The 22475-nt window shown below is 40.7% G+C and overlaps 3 protein-coding genes across 4 annotated transcripts in view; 2 read left to right on the top strand and 1 right to left on the bottom strand.

Annotated features, from left to right (window-relative positions):
* Positions 1 to 12859, top strand: part of LOC308091249 (transcription intermediary factor 1-alpha-like) — a 48219-nt gene extending 35360 nt beyond the window's left edge. The window contains exons 16-20 of the mRNA XM_080436708.1: positions 965 to 1199; positions 4431 to 4566; positions 5813 to 5878; positions 8270 to 8428; positions 11617 to 12859. Coding sequence (XP_080292834.1) covers positions 965 to 1199; positions 4431 to 4566; positions 5813 to 5878; positions 8270 to 8428; positions 11617 to 11952 — 932 coding nt within the window. The 3' untranslated portion in view covers positions 11953 to 12859. The remainder of the gene's footprint in view (positions 1 to 964; positions 1200 to 4430; positions 4567 to 5812; positions 5879 to 8269; positions 8429 to 11616) is intronic.
* Positions 1 to 22475, bottom strand: part of LOC308091248 (protein FAM180A-like) — a 178799-nt gene that overhangs the window by 135800 nt on the left and 20524 nt on the right. The window lies entirely within an intron of this gene.
* The window catches only part of fbln1 (fibulin 1), a 94636-nt gene continuing 93790 nt past the window's right edge, over positions 21630 to 22475 (top strand). Inside the window, exons 1-2 of one of the 2 annotated variants that reach the window (XM_080436688.1) lie at positions 21630 to 21677; positions 21736 to 21889. In XM_080436688.1, coding sequence (XP_080292814.1) covers positions 21826 to 21889 — 64 coding nt within the window. In that variant the 5' untranslated portion in view covers positions 21630 to 21677; positions 21736 to 21825. The other variant, XM_080436689.1, reaches the window with a different exon arrangement.

Below are 22475 nucleotides of genomic sequence, written 5' to 3'. Positions count from 1 at the left end.
TTACCTCAAGAACAGATGTACAATTAGTGTAATATCACTTATATGACGTTATCTCATTTGGCTGACCAGTTGAATCACTTTTAAACCCATTTTTCAATGATTTTTTTTCTCGTAGTTACTGCACTTTGGCTTTCAGACTGTGGTTCTCAAACATTTTAAACATGGAAATGATTATGACGATATAATAATATATAATAATTGCGATCATCTCAAATAATTGTCTCCGCCAGGCCGAAAGGCATGGCCAGAAAGTATGTTTTACCGTCCGTCCGTGTGTCCGTGTGTCCTGTCCGTCCGTTACCACCTAATCTCCGGCACTGTTGACCCGGCCGCTGCAAAACTGTGCACACACACTCCCTGGATGCCAAGTCAGAACCTGTGGCCCAAATGATTTCTGCAAAACACATTTATTGATACTACTCCTATAAATTTTGTCCAAACATCACACAAATCGGTACTCAGTATCTCTATAGTCATGTGATCAACACGGATCTATCCAATTTACCATATTACATCCTGATTGCCTAAGATTGGCTTCCAAAGTTTGCAGGATTGGTCCGTTTTCAACAAAATGCCTCAAATCATGAACGCAGCTTGCGATTTCCGTGCAATTTCACACGCACATTTCTATTAGGCCGAGGAAGAAATGCCACCCTTTTACCATTGGCCTGTTATAGCGCCACCAGCAGGTCTAATTTTGCAAAACACATTTTTTAAACAAAATGCCTCAAATCATGAATGCAGTGTCCGATTGCAGTGAAAAGCCTAAGAACAAATGGCACCCTTTTCACATTGGCCTATTATAGCGCCACCAGGAGGCCACAATAACCTACCTGACCTGGCGTAGACCTGTGCTCCGAGGAGCACTTTTTCTAGTTTTGATTATGTAATAATTGTGACCGGCCTATAGTGAGAGGTTCTGAATGTCTTGTTTTGATGCATTTTGGGTTCATTGCCCCTGCAGCCCTAACCCAAGGTGACCGGAGTGAAGCCGATACCCCTCACCGGACCACCTTGCTTCTGGGAGGAGAGACGCAGGAGGGGGGTGATGACGGGGGACGTGGTGGAGGTCCAGCAGAAGACAATAATGAAGACGTGTGTGCAGTGTGTATGAGCGGGGGACAGCTGCTGTGCTGTGGACACTGTCCCAGAGTGTTCCATCTCACCTGCCATGTGCCCAGTCTGTCCACATGTCCCAGGCAAGACCCTCCGAGTCCTCCTAACCCATAAGACCTGATGAGTAAAACTGTTTTTAACCTATGAGACCTGAAGAGTAACGGCTGGTTCTCAACGTATAGGGTCCAGGGATGTCCAAGGGTCCTTGAGGGGGTCCCAGGGGGTCCCCACCTAAATGATTCAAAGGATCCCTGGCTAATAAGCCAAATATGCCTTAATACATTATAAATGTCCTCTATAACTAAAATGTAAAATAAAAAAAAACTTAAATATTTGTTTTATTTCAGAAACAGTTAATCTTTCACTCAATAGGGGCAATGCCCATGGAATTTATGGAATGCATGTGCAAAAAAAGCATATTTAAAATATTGATGTGATGCTCATTAACCTTAGGAAGTATTGAGATGTTTTTTATTTTCACATGCATTCCATAAATTCCATAGGGCTAGACCACACATGGACAAATGCGACGGGCATTGCCCCTATTGAGTGAAAGATTCACTGTTTCTACAATGTGTTTTACAATTTTTATTTTAGTTATAGAGCAATTATAATGTATTAAAGGGGTAGTTCACCCCCAAAATGACTTTTTTTCTATGGATTACTCACCCCATGGAGCCTTGAATTCATGGACATTTTTTTGTTTTTGTCGCATTCCTTCCTCTATTATTTGATTATAATAAATTTTGCCCCATTGATTCCGGTAGGAGACACAAATGTATTTGTGTCTCCTACCGGAATCAATGGGGACAAATTTATTATAATCAAATTATTGGCTTAGGAATGTGACAAAAACTAAAAAAAAATCTATGAATTCAAGGCTCCATGGGGTGAGTAATCAATAGAAAAAAAGTTATTTTGGGGGTGAACTACCCCTTTAAGGCTTATTAGCCAGGGATCCTTTTACTAGTTAGTAGAGATGCGCGGATCGCGGTTTTAGCCGCGGTTGCCGCAGTTAACCGCAGTTTGGGTGGATTTGGGTCAATCAAATATAATTATTAATTCATATTGGATAAACCGCGGGTGAAATAATGCGGGAATTAAATTAATGATATCAATCTATAGGCCTATAATAGCTTTTAAAAAGCACTAAATTTCACCGTGTGTGCGTTTGTAGTATTTTAATATTACGTCATTTTACACCAGGCAAAAAATAGCCGCTCACGACATGTTGCTTTGCAAGCAGCCAGTGTTGCCAGGTTGCGAGAGAAATAAGTAGCCAGGTCTATGAAAACAAGCCCAAAACAAGTGCCAAACAAGCCCAAAAGTCGCAACGCAGAGCATTGTTTTTGCTCTGTGTTTTGTTTTCACTTTTTCTTTCTTTTTCTGTAAAGCACTTTGAGCTGCATTTATGTCATGAAAGGTGCTATATAAATAAAGTTTATTATTTTAAAAGTCGCTTATAAAAAGCTTATAAAAAGCCGACATGGCAACAAAGTGGTTGAAAGCGAAAGTAACTTAATGAAGACGTGCGCTTGTTGTTACCATGGTTGTGGATTGTATACAGTCACTGCATCGCGACAGTGGTGAGTAACACTGTTTATAAGAAAACTAACGTCAGGAAAATAACAATTATTTGGTGCGGTTGGTGCGGATCTATAAATAGGATGATATAAGTACCGCGGGTGGATGGCGGATGGATAATGAACTTGTTAACGCGGATTTGGGTGACAAAAAAAGCCATCCGCGCATCTCTACTAGTTAGGAAGGAACCAAACGGGTGTGTAACTGTCAGATTGTATAAAAAAATAACAGAAGTACACAAGTTCAACACAATGTGTTCAGCGAGTTCACAAATGGACCGTTACTGGTTCATTTGGTTCCAGTTTATTCAGTCTCAGAGTTAAATTAACACGGAAGATGTTACTGTGTAGATTGTGGTCCAAGAGGAAAAAAGAAAGGAAAAATGAATCACTGGTGTAGTCTATTATGTATGTACTGTATGTACAACCCGATCTCCAGAGATTACCGTAACATTGTACGGAACGAGTGCACTTCATTCCGTGGATAGCCGCCTCGGAACTCCCGAATTGCGTGCATATGTACGGCGCTCCCTTTGTGACAAAACCATTTCGGAGGCGCGCAGTCACAGGCGAACTGTCACCCCGTGAAGGACCACCGAGGGAGCTAAGGCGACCGAGTTGCCGTCCTGAACGGTGGGACGTTCGCCTGTGCCTACTCAGCACCGTTTGAGTTATGTACCGATAGGCACAGAATCGTAATTTTTTTTGTGGGGACTGCTCTGCTTCCGGGTTTTTCCGGGTTGCGACTGGTTACGCCCACCGTGGGACTCGCCGTACATATGCACGCAATTCGGGAGTTCCGAGGCGGCTATCCACGGAATGAAGTGCACTCGTTCCGTGCAATGTTACGGTAATCTCTGGAGATCAGGCTGGTATGTATGTCATTCTGTCTGCTAATCTGTCCACCAGAGGGCGCTCGAAACGGCAAAACAATGTTGAAACACAAGCAGACAGTGAACTAAATGATGTAAACTTTGCTCTTTCCTCTGACTTTGCTGTCAGAGGAAAACTAGCTTTATGACAATGGAAAGCCCTCCTGAGCAGTGGTTCAAGCCATGTACAAGCACTGAAAGCTTGTACATCGCGTGTACATACAGATACTATGGATCTGTCCATTGTTATTTGATCTCTGTATGTGTGTAGGTGCTGAGTGAAAGCAGGCAGCAGGAGTGTAACAACATCTATGGATCTGTCTATAGTGAATTAAAAAAAATAAAAATTACATCTTGAAAGTATTGGAACATTTTAGCCCTGGCACAAAACCTTTTCAGATGGGGATCCACGGCCAAATACATTTTGAGGTCCTTTACCTGAAAAGGTTTGAGAACCCCTAATCTAGGTTTTCAGTGGTGCTTCCAAGTACTCTGTAGTACTCTGACTCTGACCATGTTTTTTTTTTTTTTTAAATACTAAAGTAAAAGTCCTGTATCCAACATTTAACTTGAGTAAAAGTAGAAAAGTACTGGCAAGTAAGTAAGTATCTTTTGAAAGTAGCTGATGTATAAAGCAGGTCTTAATTCGTTCATCTAAATCTGAGACGACAGAATAGGGACACTAGGGTTCAGTGTGGTTAAATTATGAAAGCCAAGAGACTTTGTTTTATTGCAACGCGCCGCAATTCTTAAAACCAAAACAATATTTAGACATAATTCTGTTTGTTTTTTAGGCTGTTATGACAGTGTTTTTAATTGAGTGTGTTCTGTGTGTGTGTGTGTGTGTGTGTGTGTACAGTGGGGAGTGGTTGTGTGCGTTGTGTAGGGACCTGGCGGTGCCTGAGATGGAATACGACTGTGGCAACCAACCTGTAGCCAAGGCTGTCAAAGAAGAGCCCGACTGTGAGAGACGACTCCCCCCGGTGGACAAACGAGTCAGTATACCTAAAAAAACAGGGGTCTTTGATGGGTGGGGGATTCCAGGGGGTCCCCCGCAAAATGTGATGATATAGCATCACAATAATTGTAACCACTTTAAGCCTTTTATACTTTGGCTATTCAAAAATAGCAGATATACAAGCTCACAGCGCGGTACTCGAGCTTGTAGATCTGCTATTTTTGAAAAACCATTAACATTTGTGCAAACCTTTGAATATATATATTTAAAGCAAACATTTGTAACACACATCTTTGCATCTGGAGGGTCCTTGGAACAATATATTTTGAGATGTGGGTCTGTGGCCAAATACATATCATTTTGGGGGTCCTTGACATGAAAAAGTTTGAGAACCACTGGTTTGAAAAACACTTAAATCTTATTTAACCTATTTGAAAATAAGCCGATCTAAAAGCTCACAATGCCTCGTGATGCGACGTGTTCAATGTGTGCTTGTAGATGAGCTATTTTAGAAATAGAATTTCGAAATTGTGATATATATTTTTTTTAACACAAATCATATATTATGGTGCAAAATCTTTTTAGATGGGGGTCCGTGGCCAAGTACATTTATTAAAGTTCAGGGCCCTTGACATGAAACTGAAAATGTTCTAAAAACAATAGTACTGTAGTCAGCTGGTGCACTTTCTAAGGGTGTCAGTCACTGTGATATGATTTCCATTCTTTGTCAAATAGTTTAAAAAATAAAAATATATTTGTAACATTTTGTCTTGAATTGGAATAATTTGAGTGTTGAATGCCAGATGAGTGAAGTTTAATGAACGAGAGGAGTGCAGTTAGTGACAATCCTTTTTTATTAGTTTTTACATCTTTTCACACATTAGTTTAATTTGTGTACTAAACTACTGGTTTCTGAAGCCAAACAACTCCTCCACAATGAACAAAAAAAGGGATTTTCAAAGAAGTACTCCTTAACTCCCAAAAGGTGTCGACTGCAGACTTGCAAAGAAGATTTATTTGGAGCAAGGCAACAAATTATGACCAGAACTCCTCCACAATCTTCCAAAGCTAGAGAGAACAGGCTGTACAGACTGTTAGGGCGGATGTTTTTGGTGTGTGTGTGCTTTTTGGAAACTGTTTGAGCCAACAGTCTGTCTGGAGAGACTAGTAAACCATATACAGGCATAATATTCTTAGTTGTTAGCTAAACAAACATCTATTTATGTTCTCTGTTAGTGGCCATGCATTAAGTCCAAATGTCAACTCTTCTCCCCACTCTGCAGAAGTGTGAGAGGCTGTTGCTGCGGTTGTTTTGCCTCTCAGCCTTCCACCAAGCTGCTCTCACCTCGGTGAGTACACAAGCATGAGGGTCAAAAACAGCAATAAAAATGTCTCATAGACTTACTGTACATGTAGCGTTCAGTGGTGGACAAAGTACTCAATCCTAGTACTTCATGAGTCAAAGTATATATGTTACAGGGAAATTGGCATTCCAGGGAAATTGAAAAAGGAGCGCTTGTTTTCACCGCCCCCCAGGCAATTCTGTATAACCAACGCTAGAGGACAATGAATGCACACTGAATCCACACGCATGCACATGCGTGTGTGCGTGTGCACACATGCACACGCATGTGTGCGTGTGTGCATGCGCACAACGACACACACGCACACGTGTGTGTCGTTGTGGACACTGGATAGCAGAGTCCTGCAACGGGCCGGGTACCCGCGGATACCCGATGGGTACCCGCGTTTGACGGGTGAAAACGGGTGAAAATTTTACTTTGATAAGATCACGGGTACGGGGACGGGCGGTACTGAACTAATCGCGGGCGGGTATCATTTTATTGTGAAAATCAGAAAGCACTGTTTCCACCCAAACAACGTCACTTGTGTAACTTAACATGAACTTAACACAGCACAACTGCATGGAGCACGCCGGTCAGTTATCTTAACTCACAAAAACACATTGAACATCCTGTTAAACCTTCAAATTAAAACTATCTGTCGACGTAAACAACGACACATGTGTGCTGCGTAGATGCACGTTCGCCACGCGCGCGAACGCGCATCTACGCAGCACACATGTGTCGTTGTTTACGTCGACAGATAGTCGCTCCTCCGTCTTCACTTGATTTCTGTACGAACCTGACCACTGAAGGTAGCGCTGTTGTTGAAGGCTGCTATCTTTTTCAACACACTTTTCAATAGGATTTACATTTTACTCTGCATCACGGGTAAACGGGCGGACAACGGGTCGTTTATTTGACGGGCGGGGCGAGTCTGGTTCGTATTTTGAAATAATCACGGGTGACGGGTCGGTCTACGGATCTGATTATTGACGGGCACCCCCACCCGCCGGTGGGGGTTCTCAAAATTGGACCCGTGCAGGACTCTGCTGGATAGTAACCATAGACTGTAACCCATGAAAAGATCTATTCTCCCCCTATCGGTTCACAACTCGGACGGCGCTGATTCGACTAGCAGACCTTCGGCCGGTCGGCGCGGGCACTCGTGCCTGGAGGCGTGAGGGCGTGCCTCCTCGGCCTCAAGCTCTGCTGAGTCGGCGCGCCTCCGTCATGGACAATAACTATTATCACGTGTGCGTGTGAACGCGTGTTCAGCGTTCCCCTAGCGTAGCTTCCTGGTTGCTATGTGGGGGGGAACAACAAAAGCCAGGTTGGCCTCGCATCAAAGCCCCGCCTCGCGCCTCCTTCTCCTCCTCCTCGCGCCGCCTCGTATCAAAGCCCCGCCTCGCGTAAAAAAACCTGTCTCGAAAAGCCTTGCGCCGAAGCCCCGCGCCTAAAAGCGAGCGCTCCTCTTTCAATTTCCCTGGAATGCCAATTTCCCTGTGACATATATACTGCCTGATCAAATGCAGTGGTGGAAAGTAACTAAGTACCAGAGTCATTTAGAAAGAGAGTAATGACAGTAGCGTCGACTTCCATTGTAAGAATGGAATGCGGAAGTGCTCTGTCTACGTCAATGAGATAGTTCCAATGTTTGGAACTATAGCCCATAGAGGCCCGCTTTGCGGCGAGATCAAAGCGTGACGTTACTCTCTCTTCTACACTCTGCTAAGTACATGTACTCAAGTGCTGTACTTAAATGCAATTTTGAGGTATTTGTACTTTACTTGAGCATTTCCAATTTCCAATACTTTTACTTCCATTCCACTACATCTCAGAGGTAAATATAGTACTTTTACTCCTCTTCAATTGTTTGAAAACTTTGTAGATTTAGATTATTATTACAAAACATACATTAACCACTTCAGCCCTATATACATTTCGGCCATTTGAAAATAGATCTACAATACAATAGATCTACAAGCTCACAATGCGTCGCATTGTGAGCTTGTAGATCTGCTATTTTCAAATTATTTGTATACATTTAAAAGCTTGAAATGGGACATTCTGCATAATGAGTACTTTCTACTTTTGGTACTTTGACTACATTTTGATACCAATACTTTTGTACTTTTACTTAAGTAACTTTTTGAATTCCGGAACTTTTACTTGTAACAGAGTACTTCTACATTGCAGTATTGATACTTTTACTTAAGCAAAACATTTGAGTACTTTTCCCACCACTGGTCAAATGTTGCTCAACTCAACTACCAGTGAAAGTTGCTCTGTCAAATTTGCACTTGTAGCTGAGTTAGTAAGTTGAGCCCCGGCATACAGGTTGGAAATAGCTTGTCTTTATCTATTTGCTGTTTCATGGTCTCTATATGTGTGTAGGTGCTGAATGTAAGCGGACAGAGTGTAGCAACAGCACCTATGGATGTGTCCATAGTGAAGAACAGACTGGAGGCCAAGCAGAGTCCCTGCTACCAGCGACCTGCACACTTCATATCTGACATGAGGCTACTCTTTAGGAACTGTGCTCTTCTCCATGAGGTGAGACAGGGTCTTTTTTTTTTTTTTACTTTGTCTTTTTTTTTCAGACAACAAAACATACGTTCAAAAAGGACATTACAAAAAAGGAAAACAAAAAAAAGACAGAAGAAAAAGACAATACAGTAAAGAACAATACAGCAAAAGAAAAGAAAAAGGGAAGGGACAATACAGGGGGGGGGGGTATACACTATTACATTTTATACAGATGCCATTTCTCCCAACGTTTCTCAAATATCTCTGCCTTAATCCTTAGATTATAAGTCATTTTTTCCATAAGACATATTTCTTCAATAATGTCACACCAATGCTCCTCTCTAGGAGGGTCTGTTTTCAGCCATTTCCTTGTGATGGCTTCTCAAACATTTTACCTTCCAGGACGGAGCCCTGAACTGATACCCATCTGAAAAGATGTTATGCCAGGCACCCCCATAAGAGAAGAGATTGTTGTTGTTGTTAGATGAGGTTTAGTACAGAATTCTACAACTGTCTATACCAATGGTTCTCAAACTTTTAAATTGCAAGGTCTCCCCTTAACTCTGACAGTGTACAAATGGAACCAAATGGACCATTTGGTTCCATTTGTACACTGTCGGAGTTACAGACTTATAAGCTAAGGTAAAATAGTGAAAATAGGCATCAGACATTTAAAAAAAAAAAATTATATATAAAATAGGGGACCTCCTGGAACCCTCTCAAGGACCGCCGAGGGGGGGCCCCGGACCCCACTTTGAGAACCACTTAGGTAAGAAGCCCCCCCCCCCCCGCCCCCCTCTGTGTTGAAACAATGGGCACTTTGTTTCGCTTTGTTTCCAAGTCTATTGTATTCTGCACCGAGCACACTTCAGAAGAATGTGAGGAACTCCATTCAGTACAGATCTCAACCTAAAGGGCACCAGTTTATCATCACTGTCAGGTGGAAACCTTGTATGTCACAAAATAAGACTGTGTTCCAATGGATCCAGTGTAGTTATTATTATTTAGTCACAAGCTCTTGTTAATACTTTTCCTTGGTTCAATATTTATATTAAAAAAAACACAGACACACGTGACCACTTTCAAAATATTAAAAAAATATCGAGAATAGCTGACCTACAAGCAGTGTTGATTTCGTCGACTAAAACTATGACGGAAAAATGTTCGTTGACTACCTTTTTTCACTGACGAAAACTAAATAAAAACTAAGCTACGATGACCAAGACTAAGACTAAATATATTCATGACAATTTCGTCAACAAATAAAAACTAGACTAAAATGTTAGGGAGGGACTAGTGGAGAAGAGATCCAATAGAAGTAAAACATTCTATGTTTGGTTGGGCTCGGGTGTTGCGCTCTGAAAATAGCAGATCTACAAGCTCACAACGCGTCGCAGCGCGACACGTTGTGAGCTTGTAGATCGGCTATTTTCAGCATGCAACCAAGTGTAAAATCAGCCATTACGACGCCATCAAGGCACCGCCAGAATACATTTTAGTCGACTGTAATCTTATGATATTTAGTCGACAAAACTAGACAAAAACTGAAACAATTCTGATGACTAAAATATGACTAAAAGTAAATAGAATTTTGTTCAAAAGACTATGACTAAAACTAAATAAAAAATTAATTGCTGTCAAAATCAACACTGCCTACAAGCTACGAGCGCTGAGCTTTTAATTCGGCTATTTTCGGTACATTTGCTTTTGCAAGACACTTTTGTACGTCAAAGAATTCATTTCCAAAAAACTCGAAAACTAAAGCAAACATAAAAAGTTGAAATATGGAGATACAAGGTTTCTGCCTGATAGTGACGTTATTCACAAGCGACGCGTAAGAATCCAAACAATGCTTCTTCTAACGTCTTTGGTGACTTTTGGGGGTGACTTTTAAGTGTGTCTTAGCCCTTGTGAAAGCGTTGATGACTTGCAGCCTTGTCAGTGGATACTTTACACGTGCATGTTAGGAACGTGCTCCTGTGTCTGTGACCTTGTTCAAGGTCGCTGGCCCTATTAGACCTGGAGCTATTCCCCAGGGGCCAGTGAAAGCCTGCCCACCACATTAAAGGGATATTTCACTTTTAAAACATGTTCAGGGTCATTTCAATGTCTACAGCACTCAGGCTTTTGTAAGCACCGCAGACAGTTTTTAAACTGCTTGATTCAGTATTTACGAAGACATTTTATCAGACACGCCCCCTTCCTATACAAACCCATTGTAACTTCAAACTCCATTTTAACCATGATAGATTAATCGAAAACAACCGTCCTTTGTTCTGGTGACTGATATTGTCCATCTGTTTTTTCAATGACTTTTTTCACTTTTCTTTTGTTTTTAATTGGAAATTGACAAGATTTAATGAAATGAATGAAAAAAGTAATTTAAAAAACACGTCCCCCTCATGTCTTAGGACAATGTCAGTCACCAGAACCAAGGACGGGTTTTCATATCATATCATGGTTAAAATGGGGTTCGAAGTTACAATGGGTTTGTATTAGAAGGGGGCGTGTCTGATAAAATGAATATCAAATATTTAATTACTGAATCAAGCAACTGTCTGGGGTGCTCACAAAAGCTTGAGTAGATGTTGAAATGACCCCAAACACGTTTGAAAGTGAAATAGTGTCCCTATTTTCAAGCAATTTCAAAACGTGTCAAACAAAAACAAAAAAGGTCACTCAGCCAATCTGCAAGCACACAACACATAGCATTGCTATTTTTGAGGATGTATTTTTGAGGAAGTACATAGGGCTTAAATGAGCAGCTTCACTCATTCCCAACCGTATCTTCATAATTGGTCGTGAGGACCAATTATGATGGCACCATTCTGTCTACCCACTCTCATCGATGGGTATTCAAAGCTAATAGAAACTACAGCCTTTCTCTTCCTGGAAAGTTAGCATGCTGAAATAGAAGACATTATTGCATTAATTAAAAAATAAATCTTGTTTGAAATGACCTACCGATGATGTCACTGATGATGTCACTGGTAGGCAGGTTTCTGAAACAGAAGTATTTGTTTCCATTTGCTTTTTCCCCCCCCCCATATATTTTCATAATAAAAAAGTGCCATATATCGTATCGTATTGATATTGTGAGCCCAATATCGTGTATCGTATCGTGAAATTAGTGTATCGGCACACCCCTACAATCTAATGATGCAATAAATGAGTAACGACATTAAAACCATGTATTTGTTGATTTGTCGCGACAGGCCGACAGCAAGGTGGCCGCGGCCGGCAGGAAGCTGGAGAAGCACTTTGAAGATGAGCTGAACGTCCTGTACCCTGGACAGACCTTCTCCCAGGTCAAGATGGAGGCTGCTGGGAATGTTCCTGCCGCGTCTCCCCCCTCACCTGCTGCTGTGAGGGAGCACCCTGCGGACCCCCAGACCCCAGCACCCAATGCGGACCCCCAGACCCCAGCGCCCACTGCGGACCCCCAGACCCCAGCACCCGATGCAGACCCCCAGACCCTAGCAGCACCCAACACTCCCCAGGGAGAGGAGGAGGGAGACTCCACTCCTTCCATGACGTCTCATACTCCATAGCACTGCCTGTAGGGTTAGGGTTCCATTTGTTTGGCATTTTTTCCAACCACTTAAGGGGCTGTATTCATAGAAAGCATTGTTTGAGCTGGCAGCGCCTCTCTGTCATGCATTTCTATGGTAAAGACGTGCCGGTGTGCTCCTATTCGCCCAGCGCTTTTTGGTGCAGCGCTTCAAGCTGACAATAGTTAAACGTTTGGAGAGGAGCCCCAGGTGTTTTTGATGGTCCTGATTGTATCTGACGACCTGGTAATTTACTAGCCCACGTTGCATCGTTATCACAACCCTGAAAAGTCCATGTTTACATTGTTTCAGCTAAGCTATGTGTGCTAATAATGCAGATGACAGGATGTTTGAGCAGTGAGCACCTCAATGGTTCGAACGGGTTCGAACGCTGTGTGCGAGCGCTATGGACATGGTATTGTCTCTGTCCGGTCCAAAACTGCCCAAAACTGTTACTGTTCAGGATTCAAATTCTAAAACAGCTAAAGAAGCAGATCGACAAGCTCGAAACGCGTCGCTGTTTGAGCTTGTGGATCTGCTCCTTTTGATGCTTTTGTTTGACGCTGTAGTTGGGTATTCATTTACGAAAAAAAACACAACAAATATGGAGATAAGAGGATTCTGCCCGACAGCAACAATATCCAAAGCACTCCTCAGTTCAAAAGGAGTTCAATGTGGACACTGCCCCTAAAGGAGCACTTCACCCATTTTCAATCTTATCTTCATGCTCATTATAAGACGGCACCATTTCTGTCTACTCACTCTGTGTTTCATTGATGGGCTATGGACTGTTCAGAAACCTGCCTACCAATGACATCATCATCAGTGGGGATGATAGAAGCTAATAGAAACTACAGCCTTTCTCTTCCTGGAGTGTTAGCATGCTAAAATAGAAGCCATTATTCTTGCATCATCTTGCCCACCAATGAGAGAGAGTGAGTAGACAGAAATGGTGCCATCTTATAATGAGCATTAGTGAGGACTAATTATAATGTATGAAGATGAGTTTGACCATGGGTGAAGTGGTTCTTTTTCAGCCCTGTATACTTACGACAAATAGCAGATCTACAAACTCAATAACAACACATCACATCACGACACATTGTGAGCTTGGTAGATGTTTTTTATTAAATTGTTGAAATGTCATATTATCAAACATATCAGACAGTCTACATTTCCTAAAACTAAATGAACCCGAGCAAATCCAACCCATGACAGCACACCTGTGATTAACATAGTTATTGTCGGGTCATGAAAAATGATCATTCTTTTTCCTTGGGGTTTATTATTATGTGATATACTGTACTGTAGTGTGTACTGTATATAATGGCGAGTATGAATATGAAGAAATACCTCAAGAAATAGCTCAAAGAATCAGACTGGGATTTAAAGCTACATTCCAGGACTTATTTTAATGAATAAAGCGTTATTTTACCCATGGTATCAATATGGTAGAGTATGTTCATACAATTTAACCCATTAAGACTTGGAACGCATCTGTGTCACTTTAGATTTCTTTGGCTATTCAAAAATAGCAGATATATAAGCTCATAGTGCGGCACCGAGTGCCGCGCTATGAGCTTGTAGATCTGCTATTTTTTGAAAAATCTTGATTTTTTTTAAAAAACTGTTAGGATTTAGATTTTTTTAAAGAATGGGATAAACTACATGTACAGTGGTTGGAGGTGGTCTCCCTACTCTTCCATTGAGACATTTACACCCTGGTGGGTAGGACACCTACATTACTGGTTGACAATGTCAGTAATTCTTTCTTTTTTTTTCTTCTTTTTTTTCTTTTTTTTACAAACTGAACACTGGATTGGACAGTACAGGTGCCAGTGTCTTTATTGTAGTTCTGACATCGTTGTAATTACATCTCTGCATTGAGAGGGGGCGAGACAACGGACAAAAAAAGACCTTACAGATTCTAGCTTTAACCCATTGAGGCCTGAGGTTCCGATTCTGAAAAAAAATCTTCTAAATCCTTTATATTTCTGAAAAACGTATATGTTTCTATATCAGTGGTTTTCAAACTTTTTCATGTCAAGGACCCCCAAAATTATATGGATTTGGCCACGGACCCCCATCTCAAAATATTTTGTTCCAGGGACTCCCAGAAGCAAAGATTTGAGTTACAAATGTTCGCTTGAAAAGAAAATATTATTCAAAGATTTGCACACATTTTTACGATTTCTCAAAAATAGCAGATCTACAAGCTTGTAGCGCGGCACTCGGTGCCGCGCTACGAGAATTTTGAATAGCCAAAGTGCAAAATAATGCTTTTTAGCTCAAATGAAAAAGTGACAGAGATGCGTTCCAGCCCAGGTCTTAATAGGTTAAAGGATACTATTAACAGATGTAATCCATAATTGTCTAAACCTGGTTACATACCATAATACGAAACAAATCTTGATCTGCGCGCTGATGTAGACATGCAGTACTTCTGCGATTTGTATTACTGCGTATTCACGTATTCCAATGGAAACAACTATGAAAAAAAAACATTGGCGATATCCTTTAATACAGGGAGTCACATTCTACATTATCGTCGCTGTCGGGAGGAAACCTTGTATGACCAAAACTGTTACAACTGTCCAATGGATCCAATGTAGTTATTATTTTGTCGCAAGCTCTTGTTAACCCATTAAGACCTGAGGCGATTCTTAAAAATACAAAAATGTTTTTTCAAGATTTTTCAAAAATAGCAGATCTACAAGCTCATAGCGCGGCACTCGGTGCCGCGCTATGAGCTTGTAGATCTGCTATTTTTGAATAGCCAAAGAAATCTAAAGTGACACAGATGCGTTCCGGGTCTTAAAGGGATATTTCACTTTCAAATAAAATAAACATTAAAAATAAATATTTTTAAAAAATGAAAAAAGTTATGGCAAAATCACGGCCCCCTCACACATTAGTAGGACACTCTAATGCGTGAGGGGGCCGTGATTTTTCCATAACTTTTTTCATTTATTTTTAATATATTTTTTAAATGTTTATTTTATTTGAAAGTGAAATATCCCTTTAATGGGTTAATGCTTTCCATTCCAGGCACAGGTAACGGCTTTCACTTCAATCTAAATTTAAGAACTAGCAGATCTACAAGCTTCACGTTGTTGCGAGCTTGTAGATTAACTACTTGTGTGTGGCGCTGTAGTATGACAAAGTGGGGCATTAATTTACGAAAAAAACATATAAATCCAATCCAATTGACACATGGAGATTTTTTTTTCTGCCCGACAGTGACGCCATAGTCCAGGGTACTGTAGGCTACTTACAGTACTTACTGCACTGCATACTAGTGCTGCACGATTAATCGAAAAAAGATCGTGATCTCGATTCAGACACCTATGCGATCTCGATTTTCACTTTTTTCGATTTTCACTTTTTTCAATTAAATTTCTTTTTTTTTTTTTTTTTTTTGCTTAATATTTTTATATTTACAAAATAATTGTGTGAGAATCGTGTGAGAATCGTGATCTCAATTCTTATGGAGGAAAATCGTGATTCTCATTTTAGCAAGAATCGTGCAGCCCTACTGCATACAGGGTAGCAGCTAATTGGCTAGCATTGCTGTTGTCTTCTATATCCTGCCAAAAGTTTAAGTATTACCAATGTACCATGTAGGATATAGATTTGTTATTTGTACATAGTTTGTGTGTTATTATGTGTGATGGAATCTGTTACAAACCAAGACCATGTCAAAGGAATCTCAGCAAACCTCATATACACCCTTTACGCCTACTGGTTCTCAACATGGGGCCCGGGGACCACCCAGGGCCCCAAATGGACTCTTTGTCTGTAACTCTGAGAGTGGACTGTACAATATATCCATTCGAGTTACAGACCTGGCTGTAAAGTTGGCTGCATGCTACCATTTTAGCACCTTTTTAGGTGGAAACGTTTTCACCAAAAAGGTGATTATGACACTATAGTCCAGTGGTTCTCAACCTTTTCAGGCCGCGACCCCCCCAAAATAATCATATTTGAACTGGGGACCCCCCACCCTGACAAGCACTTGGAATTGTAGGCACTACATTTAGTTTGACTCGGTTCCACAGATAAATATTGTGAAAATAGCTGATCTACAAGCTCACAACGCCTCGCTTTTGCGAGGCGTTGTGAGCTTGTAGATCGGCTATTTTCACAATTTTTGCATCATATTATTTGACCAATGTTTGACCAGTTATATAGTATAGTTTGTTGATTACTTTTGATGCAGTAATGATCTTTTTCTTTTCTTTCTTTTATTTTTATTTTTTAGGTATTAAAAAGGTCTTAAAAAGTCCTTAAATTGTCACTTCACTGTCATCTGCTGGGGACCCCCCCACCATCATTGGGGGGGGGGGTCCCAACCTGGGGTCCCGACCCACAGGTTGAGAACCGCTGCTATAGGCGCTCATAGTCCGGTGATTTCGGTTAGTAAAAACAGAGATATGTGTTGGGTTGAGCGGTGAGTCGATTATCACCGCGGCTCAGTGACGTGATGTTGAAGTTTTCAAACTCAGCGCGGTGAGAGGGTGATCACCGAAAATGGTAACGTGCGGCCCCAGGGTCCATGTGGAGCCCTGTTGAGAAGCACGAGTGCTTTAGACTATTTAATGTATTAGCTGAAGAGAACAGCATTGCATAATTGGTCCAATTCTTTAGGTTGATCATTTTGAACATAATTCAATTCTTTAGTTTAGGTTGATCATTTTCAACATACTGTAATTACATTTTTACGTTGACCATTTTCAACATAATTCAATACTTTAGGTTGATCATCACAGTGTAGACTACAATATTTAATTGTTGTACAGGTTAACTCATTAAGTGCCAAAAATATTTCTGGCTATATCACCCCTGTGCCAAGGCCAAAAATACATTGTAAAAAAAAAGTGCTTTGGAGCCGAGATACAGCCTTTTCAGTTTTCAAGTTAAACAAGAAGTGAATGGAGCAGCAAATCTTCAAATCATCATATCTTGGGTTCTGAACCTTTTTTTTCAAAAAAAAAAAAAAAAAAAAAAAAAAGATTATTTTTTGAGTTTTTTTTTTTTTTTTTTTTTTTTTTTTTCATGACGTCTCAGACGTCATTGGCACTCTGGGCTTATGAAAAACGTGACGTCTGCGACGTCATTGGCACTGAATGAGTTAACGTCTTATGTCTATTATTTATTTGGTTGCTTATTTCTTTTTTTATTCAAATATAAACGTTTTGAGATGTAGTCTGACTGACAGTACCATGTGTCCATGTCATACAATGTTATTTTTGCTAAACAAAAAAAGAGTTTAAGTCTACAATGTTTTCTCACAGTCACTATAAGCTCTTTTCTTATGATGTATTTGTAATATATGTAAATACGTACTGAGAGTCAAAACGTCTGAGCATTCTTCTATGTGCATGCAAGTTAACTTGCTGCTGTTTACACAGGGTAAAATAAAACATGACATTGTGATTTTGAATTCTGATTTTCTCTTAATTGTAAGATAAAGGAACATTACTATGTATGCAGTGCTTTGTACAGTCTCTTGAGACATATTGGCATGTTGTGAGCTTATATCTTTCACTATTTCTTAATGCTTGTTAAATGTATTTATGGATAGTTTTTTTGTTTTGTTTTTGAAAATATCTTATTTAAAAAGAAAAAGTTCCAATTTATTTTTATTTCTGAAATGTTTTGTATTTCATTTTTAGTACATTTTCAATAACTTTTGAAATAATGTTTTTTGGGGGTAGAAAACAAAGAAAGGGGATATTTACCCACGACCCATAAAAATGGGTCCGGCGACCCAAGAACGGGACCCGACCCAGTGTTCTGCTAACACTGCTATACTGTATCATTGCCTGTGGCGAGAGGTGCGGCTGCCTGTCTTTTAACAAGCCTCAATGTACAGTTAAAGTAACAAGTTTTAACAAGCTTTTATACGGGCTGTGCTCTCAGTATCAGGCAACAATGCCCTCGGGGGCCGCCAAGAAAAGGGCCCCCATGCAGAGCGGCCCCCGATGTCTGTACGAGGTGACCCTCCGCTGAGTGACACAGACATGGCAAGACAAGCTTTGTGGGGGCTTCAAAAGAACCCGAGCACACCCCCCAAGATGATTAACACAGTTTAACATGTGACCCCAGCAACTCTCATTTCCTCCACCTCGGAGCCATGGAGGTTGTGCCCTCATTGGCTGCTGGTTCTTGTTAAAAAATCCTACACAGAGCGGGTGGAAGAAGTCCTCCGAAAAGTGCAAACCTGGCTGCAGGCATGAAAGGAAAGGTTGCCCTGTGATGTGCTCTCTGGATAAGCAAGTTGTGAGGGGATAATCTAGGGTTCTTCTTTACAGCTCTTATATATGGCCACTGAGGGCCTGTATCTGATCAAATGACTCCATTTCACCCCTTTAGGACAGAAGATAAGGACAAGAGCACTGCAGTGGTGAAAAGGTCATCACCTAATTTATGCTTTGTCGGAGGACCGCGTCTCTCTCTAAAATATAAGATTTTAGAGAGACTTTGAGAAAATAAGAGATCTTGGTTTCTCTGTCCCTTGCATATCTCGAGAACAATCTGACTGATTGTCTGCAAACTTGCCGTGTGTATCACCAAGGACCCGAGAGAGTGAGAAATATCTGTATCTGCCTTGTCTGTCTGATCACTGTATCTGTCTGTCTCTCTGTGTCCCTATTATGCCCATAAATGGAGATCAATAATGTCATCGATATGACATCACATCATACTGTAGACTGGCCTCCAAGTACTATAATAGGTACTATTGCATAACCGGAGGGGCATACATGCCCAACGGGCTTCGGCCTAGTGTAGTTAAAGCCTGTACTCGACAGTATAACGGTGACGCTAAAATAACTGAGCTCTACAGCAGGGGTGGGCAACTTTGATGACGGAGAAGGCCACTAAATTTCCACACTGACTCCAGGAGGCCACATTCAATATTATAACGTCTCTGTCGGGTGGAAACCTCATATGTCCAAATCTGTTACTTTTCAGGATTCTAATAAAAAAAACTAAGCATTTCAAGCTCGTAGATCTGCTACTTTTGATGCTTTTGTGTGACACTGTAGTATGATCAAGTAGGGCATTAATTTACAAAAAAAACACAACAAAACAAAAAATGGAGATAAGACACACTTTCCCTTTTACCTTTCAACTTGTTTCTGAAGTAGTAAAAATATCCGATCTATAACTCATAGGAAGCACGCTGACCATATGACCACCCCATCAGCCATACTATACCATCACATACTTAACCTTTGACCTCCAATGCACAGTACAGAGGAAGAGGAGAGGGGCTCCTCTTAAGTCAGCGTTGCGTTGTGGGCTTGCAAATCATCTAGTTTTTGCTACTTTTGAGTGGCACTAGTTAGATGAAGTAGGGAATTCATTTTACAAGAAAAAACAAACATATCGTCTCTGTCGGGTTGAAACGTCATATGTCCAAAAACTGTTACTTTTCAGGATTCAAATTCGAAAGTAGCAAAAGTAGCAGATCTACAAGCTCAAAGTGGATCTGCTACTTCTGATGCTTTTGTGTGACGCTGTAGTATTGTCAAATAGGGCGTTAATAGGCTCTATGCACAGGAGCCATATTGGAAATAAATTTGGCCTCTTCTTACTTCCTTTCCTTAACAGGTGTTACCAATAATACGTATTAAGGCTCTGTTCCATTCTGGTCAAACAGAGTCAGAGGGCTGATGTTGTGCATGTTGGCTCACTGGAAACACCAGTGGGTCTCAAAGTGTGGTCCTCAAGGACCCTCATGGTTCCTTGAGGGGGTTCCAAATTGGCCCTTGTGGGTGTGTAACTCTGAGAGTGTACAAATGGAACCAAATGGACCCGTAAGGGTCCATTTGGTTCCATTTGTACACTCTCAGAGTTATGGGGGTCCTTGAAATTAAAAGGTTTGAGAACCACTGTGCTACACTAAATGGAACAGAGCCTTCATTAGAATCATTGGTAACACTTGTGAAGGAAGTAAGGAAGAGGCCCAATTTCCTTCCAATACTGCTGACTAAAAAACACAAAGTAAAGTTTGAATATGGAGATACAAGGTTTCTGCCAGACAGCGACGTGATGTTTCTAGAATCTCTAGACTATAGCTGTGTGGTGCAGCCAGACCTAGCAGACATGTGCTTCTGATTAAAACCATCATTTAGCCTCTCTGTCACTGTGCCCAGAACCAGTAGACTGATTGAATTTGCAGAGGACCTTAGTTTGGTATAAAATTATTATTATAATGTGTAGTCTAGCAATTATTTCTCCATTCCTTGCTCGGTTCTGCCTGCATGGTGGATTCCTGTGTGTGTGTGTGTGCCCTCCATTCAACAGTTCAAGATAAGTTTGAGAAACATTATGACTTTTTGAAAATGTGACCCCCAGGGCCAATCTGTCAAAATACAAAATGTGGAAAACCATATCATTTGGTTTAATTTGGTATAATCTTTCCCCCTTAGGCAAAATAGAGCTGTCATAGAATAAAATTAAGCAAGGAAACCTGCAAACACATAACAATTTACGTACTGACAAACTGTGCGAAGAATGCGTCATATTACCAATTAAACTACTATTAGGAAGTTGAAGGAGGATGAAATCGTGTACAGGCAAACAATTGATGCAATTTATTAATATGTATTTATTTTCTATTGGGGGGGTCGTTGTGGTATTATCTATTATTATTATTATTATTATTATTTAAAGATATTATGAATTACAGTGTGCACAAAAAAAATACTATACTAAAAGATACTAAAAATCAGTGTTTTCACTGTTTGTTTTGGTACCACCACACTACTCCAGTGGCTGATGATTGCTGGTATAAAGGCAGTAAATGATGGGTAAACAATAGGCTGTATTGTTTTGTTATGCAAACACAGCTCAAAGTTGCCTTTAAATAAAATACTTTTCCCACCACTGACATAGAGCAGTGGTTCCCTAACGTTTTAGCTCAATACCTAGCCCTAAAACATGACTGTCCTACCATACGAGCGTCATGTGAACCATGGCTAGCTCAATACCCAAAAGAAATTAGCCCAACCCAAACTAGTGAAAATAGCAGATCAAGCTTGTGAGCTTGTAGATCTGCTATTTTCACTACCTTTTTAAAACATTTGTTTTCTAATTTATGGAATGTCTTTGATCGTTATTTATTTGTATTCATTAAATTATTTTGAAAATTCATTGACATTCTTACGGAGCCCCTAAAGTGCCATAGTACATTATTTTTAATTCAGGAAAAAAAATACTTTTACTCATCGTGACCCATAAAAATTGTTCCGCGACCCAAAGACGGGTCCCCGACCCACAGGTTTGGAACCACTGAATTATAGTAATGCCCCCAGCATCAGCATGGATACATGCACCGCCCCTCCGCTCCTCTCCGAGGCATAATTACAACTAACTCTCTGTGGAGACCCTTCATTCAATCACCACTACTCTGAGGAGAAGAGCAGCTCAAACCTCACAGAGCACTGAGAGAGAGACCTTACAGAGCACTGAGAGAGAGAGACCTTACAGAGCACTGAGAGAGAGACCTTACAGAGCACTGAGAGAGAGACCTTACAGAGCACTGAGAGAGAGAGACCTTACAGAGCACTGAGAGAGAGAGAGAGAGACCTTACAGAGCACTGAGAGAGAGACCTTACAGAGCACTGAGAGAGAGAGAGAGAGAGAGACCTTACAGAGCACTGAGAGAGAGAGAGAGAGAGAGACCTTACAGAGCACTGAGAGAGAGAGAGAGAGAGTGAGAGACCTTACAGAGCACTGAGAGAGAGAGAGAGAGAGAGAGAGAGAGAGAGAGAGGCTGTTTATTCACACCTAGTCCCCAAAACACCAGCAATCTGTTGAACTACTTTGTGGTGTTTGCTTTAGAATCTGATCTCTCTCTATTCAATGTCTCCCTGGACCATAATAACGGTGTTTCTGTGCGCTCTGTTAGGACTTCTACACGGACAAGGTAAGATCTTACCTTTTACTTTGTTAATGGGGGGGGGGTCGGGGGAAGAAAACAACAATCTGCTTTATTTGCTGCGTTCATATTTGGCCCAAAATACTGTTTTTATATTTTTTAAGTACGAATGTTGTTTTGTAGAGATCGGAGAGCTTTATTTCTCGCCAGAGATTCATTTAAAGCAGAACAAACGGATAATGAATGAGAGGTGACTGCAGTGATTTGTCAAGCCATTTAAAACTGAAGGCACTTTTCGGTGTGTTTGGATTTTGATTTATTTGATCTCTCTCGTGTTTCCATTTCTTCTTGACAGACAGACAGGTAACATAAAATGATAGAAAGTGATCATTGAAAGTCAGTCAGTCAGGTGCACAGTAACCCTGAGTGATAAACACATTGGACCCGAATCTGTTTTTTTTACTGTGTGACTGTTGAAGGGATTAGGCTTTATATGAGGCAACAGGTTCTCTAACATTTTCTAAAGTAGTTATACGGACCCCCTATTTGCCTCCATCTGATAAGAAATTATATTAAAAATTATTCCAAGATTTTCCAAAATGTTTTCAAATGTTTTCCAAATCTTTTGAAAATG

This window comes from Gymnoscopelus braueri (assembly GCF_963280865.1).
Source record: "Gymnoscopelus braueri genome assembly, chromosome: 9".
Classification (NCBI taxonomy): Eukaryota; Metazoa; Chordata; class Actinopteri; order Myctophiformes; family Myctophidae; genus Gymnoscopelus; species Gymnoscopelus braueri.
Note: the sequence above shows the minus strand (reverse complement) of the source record. Positions and strands in the feature narration are given on the sequence as shown.